The sequence below is a fragment of the Marmota monax genome, unplaced genomic scaffold (genome assembly GCF_021218885.2).
Source record: "Marmota monax isolate L192 unplaced genomic scaffold, Marmota_monax_Labrador192_F-V1.1 WCK01_AAM20220418_F8-fsc00019, whole genome shotgun sequence".
In the NCBI taxonomy this organism is placed as follows: Eukaryota; Metazoa; Chordata; class Mammalia; order Rodentia; family Sciuridae; genus Marmota; species Marmota monax.
The window spans coordinates 7,304,430-7,327,080 of NW_026695242.1; the positions used below are offsets into that span (position 1 = coordinate 7,304,430).

Here is a 22,651-nt window from a genome sequence, read left to right on the forward strand (position 1 = left end):
CCGGCGGGTCCTCCTCTCACGCCCGCCCCGTCTCTCCTCCCACTGCCGCTATGCCAAGCCCCGCAAAGCCCTGGGAACAGCTATGTGGGATTGTGGGTGACTTCAGGCTTAATATCTTTGTAACCATATTGCAAAAGGGCACGCCTAAGACGGAGCCTTACGCTTAATCTTTCTCTTTTATTGCTTTTTTCTCTTGTATGATTTAACCTTGCACTAGGTATCAAGCTGGATAAATAAAAACTTTTATTTCAGATTAGCCCCGGCTGGGGGCTGCTTGAAAGCTGAGCAGTCATCTAAGGTGCCCAGCAGGAAGGGAGCGGGGATCTGAGTGGCTTAGAGGGGCTCATCTCAAGTTCAAAGCCCCCCCAAGACAGGGGAGACCTTTTCTGAGCCGGGAGTGGCAGATTCCCTCTTCCCATGCTCCAGGCTGGGGCTGTGAGGGCAGCCAGCGGGATCCAGCCGTCCTGTCCCCCTTCCCGATGGCCTCCTCGCCCTGTTGCCTCCTCCTCGCCCCGGGTGCTGTCTCCTGATGCTCAGCGCAGCCGGGAAACTGGCCCTGGCTGATCTAATTATTATCCGTCTTCTCTACTGGATGGAGGCGCCACAGGGCATCTCACAGACCAGCGCTGGTAAGAGTCCTGGGCTTCTCCACGGGCAGAACAGTAAAGTGATGGCAGAAAGGATATGGGTGGTGGAAACAAGAAGATCTGGGTTTGAATTCCCGGCCACCACTCACAGGCCACGTGACCCTAAACTGGTTTCAGGAGCTCTGTGGTTTTGGTTCCTCATCTGAGCAGGGTTCTGCCAGGCACAGTAGGCTTTGCTGAGGGCAGGGGATGTGGATGTAGCCCCAGGCAAGCTCACATGCACCAAGGGAGACAAGATGTCCACGGCAGCACCGTTTGTAACAGTGAAAATCACCCCACGCACCCACCAATGGGAAGGGGGGGGTCAATGCACTGTGGTGTTTCCACACAATGGAGTAACATGCAGTAGAGAAAAGGGACGAACACCAGCTATACAGGGTGTCAGGGATAGATCTTGGATACTGAGCAGAAAACGTGTCCCAGGAGACAATGTATTAAATGGTACTTTAAATGGTGAAGTTCAAAGACAACTAAGTCCAAGCAATATGTGGTCCCCATACATGAGACAAGATATTTCCCAAAAGCAAGGGAATGAGAAGATATAAGATTCAAACTTGAGGTTGGGGAGATGGGAGTCAGGGGATGAGATGGCAGAGGAGGGAGAGTTGGGCAGCTGGGAGATAAGGGAGGAGGTCTAGCCCTCGGGAAGTAGGAGGGCTCCACAATATTATGAAAATTCAGAAGGAGGCCAGGTATGGTGGTGCACACCTGTAATCCCAGTGACTCAGGAGGCTGAGACAGGAGGACCCCAAGTTAGAGGCCAGCTCAGCAACCTAGTGAGGTCCTAAGCAACCTAGCAACACCCTGTCTCAAAATAAAAACAATAAAATAAAAAGGGCTGGGGATGTGGCTGGGTGGCAGAGTGGCCCTGTATGCAGTCCCTAGTATGCGAAAAACAAAAACAACACCCCAAATGCAAAATAAAATTAATAATAAAACTAAGCAGCGGCATCCACGGACCAATGTTGATTGTGAGCTGAGAAGTATGTTTGAATCCATTCTGGGGCCCCGAAGTGCACCAGGTGAAGAGGGAAACAACACGAACTAAATGGTGGCAAACTTCACAAACCTCTAAAGACTTCAAGTCCTTGGAAGTCAATACAAAGTCGTTAAATTAGAGACCAGGCCAAGGCAAAAAAAAAAAAAAAAAAAAAAAGCCAGTGAATCAGAGGGACAAGTGCCCCCTGACCCGGGGAGGTCAGACCAGACTCTCCTGCATCCAGAGAGGCCTCCATGAACCTGAAACCCCACCAGAGGCCACCCCAGCCACCCCAGGCCACCCAGGTCTGCAGAGCCCAGGGGAGCTGATGGGCTGGGCTCTGAGCTGAGCTGGCCAATGAGAGGGCGCGGAGCTCCATTCCCCGCCCACCTGGGCCAGTGGACCCTGGTCCAGCAGCAGGGAGGGCTGCGGGTGCTTCCTCAGGACAGCGGGCACCCGGGAGGCCATCGTGCCCAGCCAAGGGACGCTCTGGCCAGGAGGGAGTGTGGAGAGGAGACGTGGAAAGGGAGTGTCCTTGCCTGCTGCCAGGAAACCTCTTAAAAGCTCACGGCTGCTGTGATCCCCAGGAAGGAAGCACGGGGCAGGCGTGGTCACCCGGGCCCCTTAAAGGGGAGACGTGGGGTGCGCGGGGGAAGCAGCCCTGGCCCAGGAGGGAGAGGACGCAGGGTGGGGCGGGCTGCCTGGGTTCCCCGTGGTGTGGTGTCCCGGGAGAGAACTGAGGACAACGGCGGGTGCATTTGGTGGTTAAATCAAATCCCCCCAGAGGATCCGTTCCTAGATGTTTTGAAGAAAGAGAGCCTGGAGGTTGCAGGGCCAGCCCTGGACAGCGACAGCGCTGGCTGCAGCTCCCGGGGGCTGCCCCAGGGTGGGGTTTAGAGGTGCACAGGCCCATCCGGGTGCTGGAATCCACCAGTGATGTCTGCCTGGGGCGGGAAGGGGCCTTCTGGCACATGTGTTGATGTGGCTCTAGGGTGACAGTCAAGGGCATAAAGTAACAGGTCCACTTAACTTTATGTATGTGTCCCTTTGTTGTAGGCTCCCATCAGACCCCAGGAACTAGATGAACTTGCGATCCTTCTGCCTCAGCCTGCCTAGCTGCTGGGATTACAGCCCCTGTGTTCTCCTGCGTCTTCCATTTTCGCACTGTCAGGAGCCTGCACATCCAGCCGCCCCCCGTACACTCCACAAGACCCCGGGCTGCCCGAGTCAGGTTTGGTGGGTGGCATGTCGGGACTTTCCTCATCCGTGCCCCTGCTCTTCCCCTGAGCCACACTCACCCCACCCCTGCCAGGACTCCCCTCTGTGGCCTTTCTGCCCTCTCCAGGGCCACCACCCGTCTCCATCAGCCCTCAACTCCTCCCTGGCCAATCCCCCAGTGCCCGCCAGTGTCCCTCAGTTCTGGGGGCTCCAGGCCCCCCATCAGGCTTCTCCAGGCCAGGGGCTGCCGGGTACCGTTCAGATTTCTGCAGCAATTCTGTTTCTCTGGAGCCTTCACTTCTGAGAGGGAGAAAAATGCCAAGGAGCTTAATCAGCAGGGCTTTTGATGTGCCCGGCACAATGGTCTCCTGTGATAGCCGCCCCACCATGCCACGGCCCCGGGATAGATTCAGTTATTGGCACGTGTGGCGGGGACTTAGGTTGGTCTGACTGTAACCGATTATCTGCGCCCACCCCCTCCCGCCCCCCACAGTCTTCCCTTCAAAGTGCTCAATGTGTTTTCAAAGAGCCTTCTCCATTGATAGCATTGAAATAAAATCCAGAGACGAGAAGGGAAGGCTTTGTCCTGCATGAGCACTCCTGGCATGTCCCCCAGGGTGACCTCATAGTCAGGCCACTGCCTTCCATGCTGGAGGTGAGGGGCTATGGCCCTGATCTCTCACCGGTTCTTTATCCAAATGGAATTTTCATGTGAAATTTCAAGACCTCAGGTATAACATACACCTGTGATTTATATATATAAAAGTAGATGTTTTTTGGGGGGGTACTGAGGATTGAACCCAGGGGTGCTTAACCCCTGAGTCACATCCCCAGTCCTTTCTTATATTTTATTTAGAGACAGGGTCTTGTGGAATTGTTTTAGGGCCTCGCTGCGTTGCTGAGGCTGGCTTTGAACTTGCGATCCTCCTGCCTCAGCCTCCTGAGCTGCTGGGATTACAGGTGTGTGCCACCATGCAGGGCTTAAAAAGTAGGACTTTTTTCCCTCCCACGTACAAAATGCCACCCCTTAGGTGTGACATTGCCTGTTGCAAACAGAGGCTCTTCTAGACCACAGCTTCTCAGAGTGTGGTCCCCAATTTAAAGATACCACTGACCCCAGCCAGCAGCGTCAGCGTCACTCCCAATCTCACTCAGTAGGGGCAGAAATGCAGTTTGCGTTTGTAACAAGCTCCCAGGTGATGCTGATGCGGGCGATCTGGGGGCCACATTTGGAGAACCACTGTCATCACGGACACTGGGTGTGTCCTGGAGCCTGAGAGACATGAGTTCAGATCCCTGCCCTGCCACTTAGCAGCTGTGACCTTGGCCAGCCGAGGCCCATCTCTGAGCCTTGCTCCTCTTGTCTGCAGATGGAGAGACATTCCCTCCCTCATAGGCTGCGCAGGACAACGTGGGTCCAGTCTGGGCCCATGACAAGCACCCAGTGAATGGGGGTCCCTTCCTCCTGCTCTGGCGACCAGAAGATGGCAGATGGGGAAAGGGCTGCAAGAAGAGATTAGGCCTCTTCATCCCAGAGAGTGGACAGAGGTGGGCTGGGTGGGCTGGGAGGCTGCCCTGCAGAAGGCCGAAGAAAGCTCCAGAGTGGGCCCACTCACCCCGTCTGGCCCTTGGGGCACCTGAGAGGAGAGAGTCTAATGACAGAACTCGTCAGGCAGGGGAGTGTAAGGCTGGACATGCTTCCCCCGGGGAAAGGGATCGGACAGCATCAGGGCCGCCTGGAGGGCTTGTGCAGTCAGAGGTCGCCGGGCCACTCTGCAGAGTGCCTGAGGCATAGGTCAGGGGTGGCCCGAGAGTCTGCTCCTAACAGACTCTCAGGTGACGCTGCACGGCTGGCCCCAGGCCCATGTTGTCCTAGATGGACTCCCCACCATGATGATCCAGAGTCTGAAGGGTCTGGGCCCCTGCTGGGAGAGTCCTGGGGACTGAGAGAAGCCTTTCACTGGGCTGCTGCCCTCCTGGGAGGCCGGGCTTCTGACCACAGGAGGCAGCTTGTCTCCACCACCCCTGATGGACGGCAGGAGGAGGGAAAATGGCTGACATCTCCTGAGGGCCTACTAGACGTCACCTTACGGTTGACACTGGTATCACTGACTTTTTCTCCAGCTTTTCGGGGGTGTGATTGGCAAATAAATTACATATATTCAAGGCGTACAACGTGGTGTTTTGATACCAACATAAATTGTCAAGTGAGTCCCACAATTAAGTTAACCAACACATCCATCACCTCACCCGGTTACCACTCTGTGTGTGTGGTGAGGACACTGAGATCCACTCTCTGAGCAAGTTCTAGTGCATGCTATGCTCTTCTTAGTCCAGTCACCTTGCTGTTCAGCGGGTCTCCAGAACGTACTCATCTCGTAACTGCACGACTGGCCCCCTGACCAGCGTCTCCCCTTCCCCATCCTCTGTTATCTGGGTCCCCCCCCCATCCCCAGTCTCATGGAAATGAGATCATGCAGGATTAGTCTCTCTGTGTGTGGCTTATTTCCCTTAGCTCAATGTCCTACGAATTCATCCAGATTGTCACAAATGACAGATTTTCTTTTTTTTAGTGGCACTGGAATCAAACCCAGGGCCTTGCACATGTTAGGCAATCAGTCTACCCTTGAACTACCTCCTCAGCCTATTTACTTATCTATCTGTTTATTTATTTATTTTGAGACAGGATCTTGTCAAATGGCTGAGGCTGGCCTCCAAGTTGTGATCCTCCTGCCTTCAACTCCCCCATGGCTGGGATTACAGGTGTGGGCATTTGTTCTTTTGAAAGGCCGAAGAACATTCCATGGTGTGTGTGTGTGTGTGTGTGTGTGTGTGTGTGTTGTCACGTATGGCTTGACAATAGGGACGTGAACGTATGGCTTGACAATAGGGACGTGTTCTGAGAAGCATCTTGTTAGGGGATCGGGTGAATGTCATGGAGTGAACCTACACAAACTAAGACGGCCACAATGTCACTAGGTGATACAATCTGAAGAAACCATTGGTGGCACATTCTGTAGCCCACATTTGGTGGTCTCCATGTCTTGGCCACTGTGCACAGGGCTGCGACCAACATGGGACATTTACTGTTGTTTTCCTGACTCTGTGGGAAGCTACCACTGCCTCCAATTTGCAGATGGGGAAAGGGAGAGTCGTCCCCTCAGGCCACCCGGCTGGAAGAAGCTGCCAGTCTGGAGCAAGCCGTGCTTGGGAGCTGAGTGTGCAGCCCTCTCTCTGCCCAGGGGCTCTTAACATGCATCTCGGGCCAAAGGGGAGAGGCTGGGGTGCGGTCAGTGGTGCAGGCTTAGCACCCTGAGCCCTGGGGCCACCCAGGGCGGTCCCGGCCTCCTCGCTGGCCTACACCACCTGTGTGTCGGTCACCTCTGTGGCTGGGTGTCCCAGCCCTCCCTGGGCCCCTTTCTGAGCCCCTGCTGCTCTCAGGACCAGGGCCTAGAATTCTCCCTAGCAGTCACTCCCTATGCTGCTCCCTTGGTGGCCTCATGTCCCTCTTCTCTCCCTGGAATCCTGTGGACAATGCCCTGGGCGCCTGCCCACCACTCTGCCCGGCCATCCCTGCTCTAGTCAGGGCCTGGCTTCGATGACAACTCCTCCGTGAGCCTCGTTCTGCTGAGGCCTGACAGGCGCCAACCCTCGGGTTCATGTGCACCTTCCTATTTATGGGCACTTTCGAACATAAACCAGGGAAAGTGGAGGGAACCGTCTAATGGATCCCCGGGGAGCCATCGGTCCCCATCAACACGACATCCTGAGCTGCTTCCTCCCAGCGTGGTCCCAGGGCACTGGAAGCAGAGCTTACAGGTCTGTCGCTCCAGCCAAGCTGCAGGTTCCTGTGCCGAGACAGTGCTTCGGTCCCCACCATCTCAGGACACTGGCACAGTCCCTGGCCCAGAGAAGCCCCTCTTCCACCTCTGCACCCTGGAGCAGCACTTAAGTAAACCCAGGGCTCTCGATGGCCTCCCTGGCCTGTCACCCTCTCAGCCCTCCCACCCAGCAGGCAGCTGACGTCCTCTCCACTTGACAGACTAGAAAAAAGCTAATGCTGGGAGGTCACAGCTGGTCCCCAGAGGAAACCAAGCCTACAGAGCCTCACCCTACAACAGGTGGCCACAAACAGAAGAGCAGCACAGGTGCCATCTAAGACTCTCTAGTTGCCATAAAAAATTTAAAAAGAAATAGGAAAAATTAATTATAATAATGTATTGCACGTAACCCGGTATGTCCAAAATATTATTCAACACGTCATCAATATAAAAGATGACCATTATTATTAGTGGTGATGGGGATGGAACCCAGGGCCTTGCACATGCTCAGCACATGCTTGATGGCTGAACTACACCTCAGCCCCCACATGAAACATTATTTTCATTGATTCATTGGTTGGTTGTGGTGCTGGCGATTGAACCAAGGGTGTTCTACCACTAAGCTATATCCCAGCCCCCTGTATTTTTTATTTTGAGACAAAGTCTCACTAAGTTGCTGAGACTGGCCTCAAATTGTGATCCTCCTGTCTCAGTCTCCCGAGTGGCTGGGATTACAAGCACATGTCACCTTGCCTGGCTTATATAAAACATTATTAGTGAGATATTTTATAATCTTTTCTACATATTAAGTCTTCAAAATTCCGAGTGTTATACTTCTGATACATCTTGATTCAGAGAAGCCACATTTCAGGTACCCACTAGCCACAGGTGCAGCGGAAGTGGCCAGCAGGGCTGGAGGTCACCACCTTGGACAGCAGCCCCAGAGCCGCACTCTCAACGTTTCTCTGTACTCAGATTGAGTGGAGGAGGAAATAAATGCATGAGTCCCAAGGACCCGGGCTCCTGATCTTTCCCTGACAATTGCTAATCCTGAATGTTTGAAGGCTCTTCGGAGTCTCTCCGGCACCACCGCCCCCGTGTGGGAATTCCTGACCCCATTCCCCAGATGAGGACCACGGGGCTGGGAGAAGCCAAGGTCTTGCTCAGACACCTTGCTGGCAGGTGGCAGAGAGAGGCTCAGACTCACCACTTGGACTCCAAGTCCAGTGTTCCCCCCGGATAGATCAGCTACCTCCTCAAGCAGGGCTGTCCCTGGCAGGAGGCGCGAGGCCAGAGAGGGCACCTGCTCAGATTGAAGTCTGGGTCGGCAGTGGGAGACCAGAGCCGGTCAGACCCCGATTGGGGCAGCCCTGGGTGCAATGATGCCCCTGGTGACAGCAGGGTAGGTCCAGGCTGAGAGAGCGGACGGGGCCAGGGCCAAGTCCTCTAAGGGAAAGAACCTTGTCATTCCTCCGTCCCAAGGGGCTGGGAACAAATTGATGGCAATGGAGCCATAAGGTACTGCTGAAGGCCTCTTTGTTCTTGGCAAAACAGAGGGATCATTAGTATTGGAGAAAACGCTGTGTGCAGATATAAATCCCCACAGCAGCAGGCAGAGGCGCGGCCCAGAGGGGACAGGGCCCAGGGAGCAGGGCAGGCTCACAGCCTGCCACGCACGGATCACCTGTGGGCTCAGACCTGTGGCCCCCCGCGTGGGGTGGGCAGGCCTTTCCCACATGCAGACAGACGCCACCACCGACTCAGGCTCCTGACAGGCCCTGAGACCTATGTCACCATGCCAGTGGCCCTCAGGACTCTCACCCGCCCTGCCCAGGCCCTGAGACCCGGGGCTGGAGTAGGCCCTGCTGGGCATGCTCTGGGGTGGCAGGGGGACAGAATCAACCCTCTGCCTGCTTCAAGATAAATGGGTCCTGACCAGGCCACCAAGGACAGGGCTGCGACTGCCCCCAGACAGGCAAGACAGTGTTCTTTGCAGCAGTGTCTCCACTATCCAAGGGAAGCAGACTCAAGGCCGAATCCCAGATGCTGTCCACCTGCTGCCTGAGGACTCTGTCCTCCCACCCATCTGCCTCTCTGCTCACATGAGGCTGGCTCTCAGGGAGGCCACGGCAGCCCAGCCAGGCAGGTGTGGTAGGCAGGAGCAGCTGAGCCAGGCAGGATGCTTAGGGAAGAAAAGAAACTGCCCTTGCCGGGTGCAGTGGTGGCACATGCCTGTCATCCCAGAGGCTGGGGAGGCTGAGGCAGGAGGATCTCGAGTTCAAAGCCAGCCTCAGCAACTTAATGAGGCCCTAAGCAACTCAGCGAGACCCCGTCTCTAAATAAAATATGAAAAAAGGGCTGGGGATGTGGCTCGGTGGTTAAGTGCCCCTGGGTTCAAGCCGCTTGCTGTCAGAGGAGCAGTGGCAAACACCCAGGAGACGGAGGATGAGCAAGAGCCACCCGTAAGCAAGGTCCAAGGGCCAACATACCCAGGACAGCAAGTCATGGCCACAGGGGCTGCCCCTTCCACGCCCATGCCCACACCAGACCCTACCAATGGAACTCTGCGCTCATTCATCACACTGACCCCTTTTGGCTTCCAGAGCCTCTTCGGGCAGCCATTACCACTCAGTCAAAGTTGGCATGTGAGGGGGAACCCATTTGTCATCCTCCCCAAAGCCCTCAAGGCACATCTGTGCTGGCAATGGGAGTCCTAAACGCTATGCCAGGTGCCCTCCAGGGGTTTCTGCCTCCTGCCCAGCCTCCACCCACATCTCTCTGTGGTTCTGGTCTCCCTTCTCATCCTCTTGTTTGCTGTTGGGAACCTGGCCTAGGGGACGATGCCCCTGGGGACCCCACAGGATGCTGCTGCAGGCAGTTGTCACCTGCCCCGACTCTGAGCTCCAGAGCCCAGCCAGACACCCGAGCCTCAGCCCTCCAGCTCCTGCTGCAAGGCAGGGGCTGAACAGGGGGTGGATGGGAGCCTCTTTGGGGACTGGAGAGGGCTGAAGTGGAGGCTGGAGGCCTGGCACCCAGCATGAACCTGGAACCGACCAGCGCCGTGGGGTAGAGGCCCTCAGCGTCACTGTGTGGTTTCCTGTTCTGGGAAGGTTCTGGCTCCCGACTCCCACCCCATCCAGGCCGGGGTGTGTGTGGAGCCAGCCTAGAGGCAGTGAGGACAGGACACTCTCCTCCAGCAGCCCAGAGCCCACCCACGCTGCTGCCCATCCCCCCTTCCAACGGCACAGCCTGTGGGGCTCGCTGGTGTCCCCAGGTCTCCAGCAGCAGCCCCCGAGCACCGGGAAACACTTGCTTTGCCCCCCGAGGTGCGGAATTCATGAAGGTGGGCAGCGTGGACAGGTGTTGCCAGTCAGGCCAGGAACCCTGATCTCCTGCAGAATGGATTCCTTCCTAGGAGGGCTCTCCCACATCTTGGCCTTAGGATCATGCACACTGAGCTGCTAGGTGAGCAAAGCCCCCTCCTGGGCCCACTCCAGCCCTACAGGACAAGAATCTCCCCGGAGACCAAGAACTCTGCACTTTGGTGGGAGCCCAGGTGCAAACCCACTATCCCAGAGTGACGTTCATTCACTTCACAAGTACACATGAGGGTTTACCCTGGGCCAGGTTGTGTCCTGGGCACCAGACTAAGAAAACAGAGGGGACATCAGGAGGGAGCAGAGTCCCAATCCCACCCTCCAAACCCATGAGCCGATGTTCACTACCTGGGCTGGGCTGCACTTGATCAGGGTCCGGGGGGAGTGGGCTTTAGAGACATAACAATAGTCACACCAGCAGTTTCAGGAGGCCCACGAGCCCCGGGTTTCCTGCAATCACAAGACGTGAGATGGCTCCCTCCCCCAGTTAGCCTCCAACTTCCCCAGGAATCATTAGCGGCTGGCGGGAACCACACAGGCAACACTTATCATTACCGCACACCCATTCATACAGTCTTTATATTTGCTAAGCCATCTGACCCTTAAACCACCTCCAGGTAGGTACGCTCACTGTTCCCATTTCACAGATGGCAAACCGAGGCACAGAGACACCCAGGACCATCTGGCTCAGGCGGCTCCACCCTCTACCTTCTTAACCAGCACACTCTGCTGTATCTTGAGCTTCAGGGAGAACACTCCAACTATGCCACTCCCTGTTCTCAGGGTGGGGGGCATGGTGGGCACAATGGAGTGGACGCTGACCCGCCCAGATGCACCAGGTTGACACTTGGTGACAGTGGGCTCTGCCGGGAGGCCTCCTGTGGGGTGCATACAGGGTGGGAGGACAGCCAGTCCCCGTGGGTGAGCAGCCTCTCCGGGGTCTCTCACCAGCAGCTGGGCTCCCAAACCCAGCCAGTCCCAGGACAGCCACGCAGAGGCGCCATCTTGCCAGCTTTTGGTCAGGGTGTGAGCCAGGGATCCTTCATCCCAAAGCCCCTCTGCGGTCAGCCGCTGTCCGCTCAATCAATGGAGCTGAGCAGAGACACGAGTCCCCAGCGCTGGCCGTGCAAGAGCGCGTGCCATCAACGGAGGTCCCGGCAATATTTGTTCCAACATGATGTACAAATTGTCCCCTTTTCAGCAAGTAAGGACAGACACACCCCAGCATTGGTGGAGGTCGGCGCAGCCACCCGCCACTAGGCTCCGAGCCCCAGAGGCGCCAGGCTTCAGGCCGTGGACAGAAGCACACTGTCCCCTGCACTGCCCTGCAGTCCCCCCACACCTTGGCCTCTGCAGGCTTCCCAAGAGCCTCTTCTCCTTCTCCGCCCCCTCTTTATTCATTCATGGCCTTTCCAGGCCCCTTTGGTGAGGACTGTCCCTGGAGGCAGGTCTCCTACACTGCCCCTTGTGCCCTCAACCCTCCTCAGGACAGGGACAGCTCTCTCCTTACCTGAAACAATGGTGTAGCCAATCCCCCTGGGACGTCCTTTATCCTGGTCAATGGCAGTGATCACGCGCACGGTGGTGCCCTGCGGGGGAGACCGAGAGAGCCTTGAGTTAGCCACCTGGCCCCGGGCTCTGCTTCTTATAGCTCTTCTGTCACCTGCAGTTTCCCTCCTCAGGCTGACAAGGCCAGCCCAGGAAGCAGGCAGCAAGTGCCCCGCTCTGTCCCTGGGACACACACCAAGGGCTCAGGTACACACCCCACACCCCAGGTCCCTTGGGAAAGCCCAACCTTGCCGATGCCATCACTGTCCCTGCCTTTCCCCGTATCCCTCACTCGCATGCGAGAAGCAGATGGAGGAACAGCCAGTAGAGCTATGAGGTCTGGATTCTAAATCAGCCATCCATCAAATTGCTCTGTGACCTTGGGAAGCATGCCGTACCTCTCTGGCCTCAGTTTGCCCCACCTGAATCTGAACAAGACAGGACCATGTTTTCACTAGAGCTCGAGTAAAGGAAAACATTATGGATCAAATACTCTATGTGAGAGAGCACGTCCAGAAAGCATGCATCTCCAGGGATGACCGAGCCACCCGGGAGGCACGATGGCCCTGTGAACCATGCCCACACAGCGCTGCGCCCACGGCTCCTGCCTCCAGTGACTCGGCTCTCCCTCCCCCCAGCCCCAGCCCTGGTGGAGAAGGAGCCCAGAGCAGGGCAGAGGCAGGGGTCCGCTCCCGGAGAGCCGTCCGTATCAAGAAGCCGAGGACACAGGCGGGGACAGCTGTGTGTGCAGATGGAGAAACAGCTCCTACAGGTGCAGAAGCCCACCTGGAGGAACCTCGAAAGGTACACAGGTCGGTGGCATTTAGGATGGGTTTTGAAGAGTGCGTAGGAGCTTTCCAGAGAGAGAAAAATGGAAAGGAAGGTGCTCCGTGGACAAGAGACAGAGCAAGCAAGCCTTGGAGACGTGGCTTGTCCTAGGAAGGGATCCTGGCGCACGGCCAGCACTCGCCAGCTGCGGTTGACAAATTGGCTGATGGACTGAATGATCCAATGCACACACGGGGTGCTGACGCGGCCACTACCACGCTACTTGCTGAATCGCCCTCTCCCGAGGCCACCTCCACCTGCTCTCCAGGCTCCAACACACCCTGTCGCCAGAGGTTCTGGCCCTGGGGCTACCTGAGTGAGGACCGCCAATCGGACCCATCTCCACCTCGGGGGAAATAGCAACCTGGCGTTTTGGGGTTTATATTTTGTACCTGATGAACAGAATTCATTCTCTCTCTCTCTCTCTCTCTCTCTCTCTCTCTCTCTCTCTCTCTCTCTCCCCCTCCCCCTCTCTGCTTCCTGATTATCATGTCCTGGGCTCTTTCCTCCGCCGCACCCTTCCACCATGATGTCCTGCCTCACTTAGGCCCAGAGCAGTGGGGCCGGGAGTCTATGGACTGAGCCCTCTGAAATCGTGAGGCCCGAATAAACGTTCCCTCTTCTAAAATCGTTCTTGTCAGGTCCTTTGGTCACAGCAATGAAAAAGCTGACTAAAACAGGGACTTTGGCTCCAAAGTGCTCTTGCTCGTCAGGTGACGCTACCTCTGTGACAGGTTCCGTTATAATAACAATAATGTCATTTGTAAAAGTCATTGCTCTGTGCACTTTACAAGCATCAGCTCCCGTGGAACTGGGGAAAGGCTGCACCGGGGCTCCCTGAGCTGCCGGGGCCGTTCTCCAGCTCGTTTTCTGAGACCGGGGTGTCCTTCGTGAAGCACGTTAGTGGGCCGCTGGGACAAGGCTGTTTGGGAAGCACAGCATTTCACTTGAAGGGTCCACACCCCCAGACTCTTTTGGGGGGATCTGCCCCTCCTGGGGTCATTTGTTACCAGGAGAAGCCGGGGTCTGTCTCCCTGAGGCGCCAGCTGCCAATTGTGTTTTTTGGACATGGGGGCAGCTCCTCGGATGCAGCCTCATCCTACCCAGGCCCCACAGGTGTCCTGGCGTGAGGGTCCCTGGCCTGCCAGAGTCACTAAGCTGGCTGGCTGCTCCCAGCTCCACCCTCCCAGCTGGAGGGGCAGCTGCCTGACCCCAGTGTATACCCAGGGCAGGCAGGGGCAGCACCTAAGACAGTGAGCCCCAAGAGGACAGAATAAGGCGGCCAGCACTGGCCTGGGCAAAGAGGGGACCTGGTGACCCAAGGACCTTCAACACTCAGAGCCCTGTGGGCACCTCCCCTGGGGGCAGTCCGGCCCCAGATGGCCAGAGTCCTCCAAGGTGGGAGGAGCTGGGAGCAGCCAGCCAGCTCTGCAGGATAGGAGGCCAAGGACGCTCCCTCCCAGCAGGGGTCACCCAGATGCTACGGAGAGCCCTGCCTGGCTCCTGACAAGGTCTGGGGTTTCATCTCTTTTTTGGGTAAATAAATCCACTTTTAATAAAACCCTGAGCTTTTAATACAAGTGCAGACAGAAAGACTGGAAATGTTATGAGAAGGAATTAACAGGGAGGTCCGGGGGCTCTCGGGAACTCACGGCTCTTGTTTCAGAGTCTTGGTGATTATATTTTCAATATACTGCAACTTATTTCCAAAGATGAGGGAACGGGGAAGTGCAGCCCCGCCTGGCCCGGCCAGTCTGCTTCAAGGCCCCTCTGCCCAAAGCAGCTGGGCATGGCTGGTAGAGCAGGTGGGCAGGCCAGGTCCAGCCCCACCTGCCGAGGAGCTTCTTGCCCTCACCAGAACCCACACCAGGGGGAGGACGAGGCCTTCTCAGAAACGAGGCTCTCCCCGGAGAGGCAACAGGTGTGCAGACCCATGGGGCCCCGACTCCTCGAGACGTGGGGCAGGAGCACAGCCAGGTGGTTGTGTTCAACCCGGTGCCTGACCTCCTGTGACTGAATCCTCTGCGTCAGTTTTAACCTCTCGCGTCCCTTTTCCCATCTATAAAATGGGTTCATAATAGATCCCACTCCTAAGCATTCGCTATGTATGTAAAGCACTCATACGTGGCAAAGGTGACAAAAGTGATTGGGACTACCAACTGGGGTCCGGAATCCCTGTGGGTACCTGGTGGAGATCCAGGTGCCTGGTCCTGGACAATGGACACACGTCCTGTTTCCGATTTCAGCAAATTCCCACCCCGACATCCCAGATTACCGCTCTCCACCCTCGAGCTCTGGTTTTTCTCTGTGTTATCCGAACAGCCAGCGGCCGACGGCGAGAATGGGTGTCGCCTGCGCGGGGCTGAGCACCCGCCAGCGTCCTCTCTCTCTTCCCCTCACGGTGGAGCAGGCCACACGGGTTCTCTCCGCCCCACAGCAGGGGACTCAGGCCACAGGTGGGCAGGGATAGAGGGCCCGGCTCGGGCTGGCCCCTTGCCTCCCGGCGTAGGTGGAAGGGCCGGGGACTCTGTGCCCAGGGGACATGCACGGGCCGGGGTGGGCAGTGAAGGCAGAAGCTGGGACTTTTCTTTCCCCTTTGTGCTGCGTCCCTCCCTCCGCCCCTCTGCAGGAGAGTTGGCTCAAGGGGCCGCGCCTGGCCTCGGAGGCCTGGGCCGCCTTCCCCAGCTCCCCTGGAGCCCCAGCCCACTGCCACTTCCAAGACAGGATTAAGGACTTGAAAGGTGAGGAGCAGTTTGCTTTGGGAGTGGGAGGCGCCCTTGGGGGGAGCTGGCTGGCGGGGGCTGGCGGGGACTTCCGACCAGAGCTGCCGCAGCAGATTCTGAGGCAGAAAATCCTATTTCTCAGTCCTTAATTCCAGTCAATTCCAGTCAAAGGGCTGATAGGCATCGGCTGGCAGTAATTTGTGCAGTTTATCCGCTCCTTTCACCTTCTATCGGTCCTCCACTGACGGGCAGGCCGACATGCTGCTGCTCGAGTGAGGAAATTAAAATTTGATGCAATAATCCCAAATAAGAAGGATTTTATTAGGTAATATATACACTTTAGATGAGGCATGCCTGCCCGATACACTGATAGAGGGAGGTGTACATGCTGGGAGCCGTAGATAAAGAGGGGAGCCAGGGGGAGTGGGGAAGGGTCTGGGCGGAGGCCCGGGAGCCGTGGAGGCAAGGCCCGGAAGGAGGATGCCTGGGTCCTGCGGCCCAGGAGGCTCCCGGGCCAGCAGGGAACAACTGCATCAAATCAGAGTGCCACACGGTAAAGGGACACGGAGGACCCAGATCAAGGCACGGAAACTGATTACAGGCCTGGAAAAATCGGGCCTGGAGTGTGCAGGAGGAGGCCTGCGGGAGAGGGCCGCGGAGCCAGGAGGAGAGGACAGGCGCGTGGATGTGAAGTGTGATTCCGTGGACTGGGGGACCCCAGGCAGCGCCCCCAGAAGAGGCCAAACCCCCACTTACTGCCTGGTTTGCCTCCCTTCACCCCCAGCCTGGTCAGGACCCACACGGAGGAGCTCATACCCTCCTAACAGGGGTTCAGCAGCTCCCCAGACATTGGCCTTACAGGGGCAAAGGGACAACCTGGCCAGGCAGAGATAGCAAGGTCTCTGAGCCCGAAGAGATGCAAGAGACATGCAAGTCACATCAGATGCAAGAAACCCAGCCAAGGTGCGAGGAGAGGCTCAGGTGGGCAAGCATCTGGTTTGCTCGGACCGAGGGATCACTAGCAGAGCCCGTGGAAGCCTCCGGAGAGAAGAGGGTGTGGCTTCCCACAGGCCCCTGCACACAGGGCTGGTGTCGGAGGAAGGCACGGAAGAAAGAAGCATGGAGTGAGGGAATGCAGGTCTGAAAGTAAAACCTGTAACAGCGGAGGGTGGTCCTGGAGAGAGGGAAGCTAGCAAAGGACAAGCCCAAGGGTCTCAGAGGAAGCTCACACCGTGACGGGAGGTGAGGCTCAGCCGGAAGGCCTGGCCCAGCCTGAATACCAGAAACCAGCCACTGGGTCGCCAAATCCTCGGTTTGATCTCTGCTCATTTCCAGCACTTGTGGGGTGCTTGACGTGGGTTGCTGATGACAGCAGGTGCCAGAGGTGATAAGGGTGACAGGATGGTCTTCTTCATCCAGCCATTCCATAGATACTTCCCACTATGCCCGTGCACACAGCTGACCCAACACAGCTGACCTATGCTCCCAGCCCAGCCGGGAAGCAGAGTCTGGGCCAGTTGCTCCAGAGCCCTGAGCACTCAGAAGGACAAGCCCGGGGGCTGGGGGCGGATAGGAGCGAACAGCAGTCAGCTCCGTCCTGAGACTGAGATGAGGCCCGGCAAGGAGGAGAAAGGAAGTGGTCCTGCGTGTCCAGCCAAGCAGGGGCACCCTTCAGTCTCCAAGGCCGGGGCTCCCACTGTGCACAGAAGCCAGGAAAGAGAAGGGTGGCGACCCGAGGTGCCCTCCCCTGCCCTCCAAGCAGCTGCAAATACCCGTTGCAGCAGGCTAGAGAGCATCCTGCTTGTTAGAGCTTCTGCTTCACACCTGGCCAAGAAGACAGGGGCCCAGTGCCAGCTCCATGCCCCTGGCCAGTGGTCAGGACAGCCATGGTGTCCAAGCTGGGCGTCAGGCTGCCCTGGCGTGCAATGGCCTGGGAGCGTGGTCTGCACAAGTCAGGCAGCCAGCCTGTGCAGATGGACAGGGCCCAAACACCCACTGGCCCCTGGTGGGAGCCTGCCCTGCTCTCACAACTGTGAGACCGTCCTCCCAACACACAGGCTTCTCTCAAAAGAAGGGGCAGGTAGCATGGGTCGAGGCCCTGGGTTCCGTCCCCAGCTCTGCAGGAACCAATGCCGTTCCCCAAGCTGCGTGTCCAGGCCTCACCTGCCCGAGGAGGCACCTCACTGTCCTCTATCAGCCCACGGTGGGGGCTTCCTTCTAGCTAGCATAGAGGCGTGGAGGCGACCACTCTAGGGATGCCTGTCATTGTCGCCTGGCCACAGCTACCCCAGCCATGACCCCTGCAGAGTGGACAGTGGCCTGTTTCATTCTCTGAGACCCCCACTTATGGCTGTTTGGGCCAGAGGTGGACACATGGTCCCAGGGCAGTCAATCCACAGGTTGGCTGGTGCCCAGTGACTTGTGACATGGCACAAAGTCAGGAGTCTCTGTTGCAAACCTGGACCCGAGAAACCCAAAGACGGAGCAGTTAGAGAGGCCAGCTGCTGCTGCCGGCTCTCAAGGAAGAGCCAGGGCTGAGAGGCCTTCGGGGCAGAAGGCCAGCTGCCCCCTTAGGCCATGCTGATGGCAGACTGCAGGCCGTGGCCAAGCCTGAGGATGCTCTGCAGAGCCTGCACCCCACTCCAGTCCCCAGCGCAGGCTGGGCTCCCAAGAGCACCCCCAGCAGATGCCTTTCTGATCACTCTCCTTCCTGCCCAGCCAACTTTGTTCTTTGCCACTCAGAGCATCCTGGGGACAAAGCAGGAGGATGGGGAGGTGGGGTTTTACTGCTGATGCCTGTCACTACCATCCCAGGTGCCAGGGTAGGCGGAGCTAGGAGGAGCCCCCGCCAGCACTAGAGCCCCTCCCTGAAAGGGGCTCAGAGGGAAGTGCCCAGGGCCGGGGGGGACTTACCGGAGGAGAATGCTCATAGATGTTGGTGCTGTAAGGCAGGTTGATGAAGATGGGGTCCATGTCCTGGACGTCCGTGATGATGATGGCCAGGTTGGCCAGGGTGGACAGAGGCCTGGTCTTGTCTTGATCCTTAGAGGGCAAAGAGAGCACACAGCCTTAGTTTAAGTGACTCCGTGGACACACGCATGTACACGCACACACGGTCCTGGAGCATGTGTCACACACCTGCACATGTCCAGGCACACACGTACATGAGGACTCCTGCAGGAAGACACAGACAGGGTGCCCAGGGCCATGGGACAGTGGCTTCTCCAGTGTCATGAAGAGCGTGGGGGTAGAGGTAGCCCCGGCCCAGCTACCCTGAATATCCGTTGCACTGGCTGGCTGGCTTCAGGGAAAGAGATGGCTCTGTCCTCAGTGCCTCTGCTGTGTTCAGCCCAGGGTCCCGGCCCCTCTCCATGCCCAGGACAACTAGATAGCAAATCCTCAGAAGAAGGGCCCTTTGGCCACACAGGGGCTCATTCTGGGACCCGCAATCCTGCTCTGGGTTCTGGGTTTACTGATCAAGGGACTTTTCCAGTCGAACCAGCAGGGGGAGCTCCAGAGCCTGTGACATCTGGGGGCCTCCAGGAAGGATCCTGAGGGGGTCAGGCCTGCCATTCCCTGGTGGCCCTACAGGCAATACTGGAAATTCAGTCCTATAAAAAGCTCACCAAGAGAGGACACCCAGGACCCGAAAGACACAGCTGATGATGAAAACCTGCTGGGTAGCCTGCTGCTACCCAGTAACACCAGTCAGCACCAGTGGCAGAGGCACAGCTGAACGCAGAGCCTGCCCCACACCTGCGTCCCCATGAGAAGTCGTGGGCTCACCGTCCCCGTGGGTTCACTGTCCCCGTGGGTTCACTGTCCCCGTGAGTTCACAGAGACCAGAGAGGGAAGTGACTGCCTAGACTCATCCGACTGTAAGGGGGTAGCAAGAACTCGAACTCAGAGCACTTTACACAGACATCTGCCCTTGCTGGGCGCAGTGGTGCGTGTCTCTGACCCCAGTGGCTTGAGAAGCTGAGGCAGGAGGATCACGAGTTCAAAGCCAGCCTCAGCAACTTAGCATGACCCTAAGCAATGTAGTGGGACTCTATCTCTAAATAAAATATAAAAAGGGCTGGGGATGTGGCTCAGTGGTTAAGTGCCCCTGGGTGCAATCCCTGGTACCAAAACAAAAAACAAAAAACAAAACAAAACAAAAAAAACCGCCCTTCACAGCCTTGATTTGGAGCCTAAACATCCTGGACTTGCCGGGTAACCTCCAGTAAGTTCTTTCCCCTCCCGGATTCTCGATGTCCATTCCTGTAAGGTGAAAGCTCCATTCAGTATCTCCCAGCCCCGTGGATTTGTGAATTTTCTGATCTGGGATTTGAGGGTGGTTGTCCCCAGGTGCGATGGCCCTTGGTTTGTCTGGAGTGACGTGAGCAAGGCCAGGCATTCCCCACGTTATGAGAAAGCCTGGTGCCTGCCCCGACCCCCAGAGATGGAGCTGCAGAGCCCAGGAGGCAAAGGGGCCCCACTGTCCCTGTGAGTCCTCGGGGGTCGCCAAGGAGTGGGTGGGAGGGCCTCAGGGACGGGAGTGGGCCCAGCCGGGGGGGGGGGGAGTCTGGGAGCAGGAGGAGCTGAGCAGAGGGGCCCTGGGGTGGGGTAGGGGCAGCCTCCCAGGCTCCAAAACCATGGACGCCACAGCCCAGGCTGGGGTACTGCCCCAGGGAGCGCTCCCAGCCAGGCACATGGCCCAGCAGGAGTCCCCTGACCTCCTGGGCAACAGACGCCATGATTCTGATTTGCCATTACCAGGCTCTTGAAGGCAGCTGGCTTTTGTCCAGCCTGGCACCTGCCACCTCCATTGTACCCTGGGCTATCGTCCTGCTCCTGCGACAGATGACCCCATCCACCCCACCCTGAACTCTCTGGTGGGGAAGGGAGATGGCAGTAGGCACATCTGGTGGGGTAGGCGTCATGCCAGGCTCTCAGATGTGACCAGGGCCTGTGGCTGTCTCCTCTACAGCTGGGGACCACATTACTGCCTTCGTCACAGGCCGGAGAATCACCTGGGGAAATGCCCAGCACCAAGGGCACGATGCCAGCCCCAGAGGGATCACGGCATCAGCTGATCCAGGAGCTAGCAGGAAGCCACCCACCAGGGAGTGACAGGCCCCTCCTGCTCTGCAGTTTCAAGGCCTGATTGCCGGGAGATTAGCAGCAATTTCTCTGTATTCATCAGCCCAGCTTGAGCACGGGGCTCGTGATGGGCCTGGCCACCCACATTCTTACCTGTGCCCAGCCCTGATCTGTTCCCACATCCAGAGCCATTTTTATGGAGGATGGAAATTATCCCACAGGGGCAGGTTTGTAGAGAAAGAGGACAAGCACCTGCATGCCTGAGCGCAGCGTGAGCGATCGCAACACAGGGACGGGCGTGCAGAAGGTGCCGGTGGGTAGGCACAAAAGCAACCTCTGGGCTTCCTAGCCCCCTTCATCCCACAAGTCCCTTTTACAAATGGCAGCACACATCGCCCGGGAGACCAGGGAGAGGGAAAGAATGCCAGTATCCTCTGCAGGGCTACGGGGCCCGCTTGGGCAGGAAGATGCAGTCCCTGGCTCTTGAGGCGTCTCGGTGTCTTGGCCATGCCTGGGGAACCCCATCTTTCAAAAGCAGACCCTTCAGCCAGGGCAGTGGTGCACACCTGTAACCCCAGCAGCTTGGGAGGCTGAGGCACGAGGATCGGAAGTTCAAAGCCACCCTCAGCAAAATCGAGGCGCTAAGACCCTGTCTCTAAATAAAATACAAATAGGGCTGGGGATGTGGCTCAGTGGTTGAGTGCCCCTGAGTTTAATCCCTTGTATCCCCCCAAAAAGAGAAAAAAGTAGACCTTGACCCAGCCCAGAGGCAGAGCCAGGGATCTGGGCTCTGGGAGCTGTCAGGTAGAGCTCCTGGGCAAGGGCAGCCCCTCTGAAGCGAGGTGGGCAGGTGTCCAGTGCTGGGTGCGGGCCAGTGGGTCCTAGGGGTTGAGAAGGAAGCCCGGAGTTTGCCTTGCTCTTGGCCTGAGCTGATGGTACCAGCTGTGGTTGGAGGCAGCGCAGGAGCAGGGGAGAGGGGAGTGCAGGGGTAGCACACTGTTAGGGTGTGGCTGTCCCTAAACAGCTTGCAAACAGCTGTGTGTGCCGGAGATTCCTGGCCCTGGGACGTGGTGTCAGAACTGAGAGTCTCGCAACCCGGGTCAGGTTTTTTCTCCAGAGTCACTCATCAGCTGCATGAGTTGCAACCGTGTCCTCCGCATCATGGGACAGTGACTCCCCTCCTGCCCTCAACTAACTCGTCCTGAACTCCCAGGGACTGCTTGATCCCCTGTCTCCAAGAGGCCCTGCTCCCTGGGGTAGCAGCCAGGAAGGACCTGGGCCCCTCTGGTCCCTGCACATTAGTGATGTCATGGCTTGTCTGTGTCCCGGAGAGTGAGAGGACACCCTGCACTATGAATGTCGCAGGGACATTGCCGGCGCTGGCTATGGAGTGGAGCTCCTGGGTGACTTTGGATCAATCATTGAATTGCTCCTGCGACTCCGTTTTCTTATCTATAAATTGCACATCTTAAAAACACTAAAAGCTCAGCACACTGCCAGGGACACGGTGCGAGCGGCCGGTGACGCTGGCTGTCGCTTGGCCATCATGATCGCCAGCATCTGTGTTCCACGCTGCGGCTGCTGGGCAACTGGGGCCGCGTCCTGTCGCCTCCTCAAGGGCAGGAGGAGGTGGACCCCTGGGGGCTCAGCGGCTGCGGTGACTCACCGTGGCGTTGACGGTGAGCTGGTAGGCCTGCGTGACCTCATAGTCCAGCTCCCGGGTCACAGTGACGATGCCACGGGCGCTGTCGATGGCGAAGAACTGGGAGGGAGGCTGGAAGGAGTAGAGGACGCTGCCGCCCGCGCCCAGGTCGGGGTCCGTGGCGTTCACGATGAAGATGGGCGTCCCCACCGGTGTGTTCTAGGGGACAGCAAAGCAAAGAAGAGTGAGCCGGAGCCCAGGGCAGGGGCTGCGTCGGCCACAGTCCCCCAAAGCCCATTAGCCACGTCCCTCCAGCCAACCAGACCCGGGGCGCTGTCATTGTCATTCTGAGAGGGTTCAGAGCAATTTAAAATGCAGTATCTATTTTTTTTTCCTTATTTGATGGCCTCCTGGTGGCCGTAAGAGCACCGGTTCCAAAGATGATCAGCTCATCCTGGAGTTCTGGATGAGGGGTCGCGCGTCCCCAAACCCATTTCATGGCGGTTTCGCTTCCTTGGCCGCCTGCCCCCTGGCCGCCCCAGCCGCAGGCCCAGGCTGCTCCGGAGGGTGACCGACAGTCTGCGTGTCAGGGAGGTTTCAAGGCACGAGCTGAAAGCCGTGCGCCTGGGGGGACTGGCAGGGCCTGGGGCTCCCCTGGCACCCTAGAGGTTCCTGGCCTTGCCCTCCCTGGGCCTCTGCAGCCACCCCAGGAAGCCTGCCCGCTGCAGCAGTGTCCCCGTTGTCTCTGTGACCCTCTGCTCTATGCTGTGTAGAGACCCTGCC

General features: G+C 57.6%; 1 protein-coding gene across 6 annotated transcripts in view; it reads right to left on the bottom strand.

Annotated features, from left to right (window-relative positions):
- The window catches only part of Cdh23 (cadherin related 23), a 383,514-nt gene that overhangs the window by 202,371 nt on the left and 158,492 nt on the right, over positions 1-22,651 (bottom strand). For all 6 annotated transcript variants that reach the window (XR_009226399.1, XM_058577902.1, XM_058577897.1 and 3 more), the window contains exons 7-9: positions 21,893-22,087; positions 18,055-18,183; positions 11,553-11,631 (exon numbers count right to left, since the gene is read on the bottom strand). Coding sequence is in view for 5 of the 6 variants with exons in the window: in XM_058577902.1 (XP_058433885.1) it covers positions 11,553-11,631; positions 18,055-18,183; positions 21,893-22,087 (403 nt within the window). In the remaining variant the exon portion in view is untranslated. The remainder of the gene's footprint in view (positions 1-11,552; positions 11,632-18,054; positions 18,184-21,892; positions 22,088-22,651) is intronic.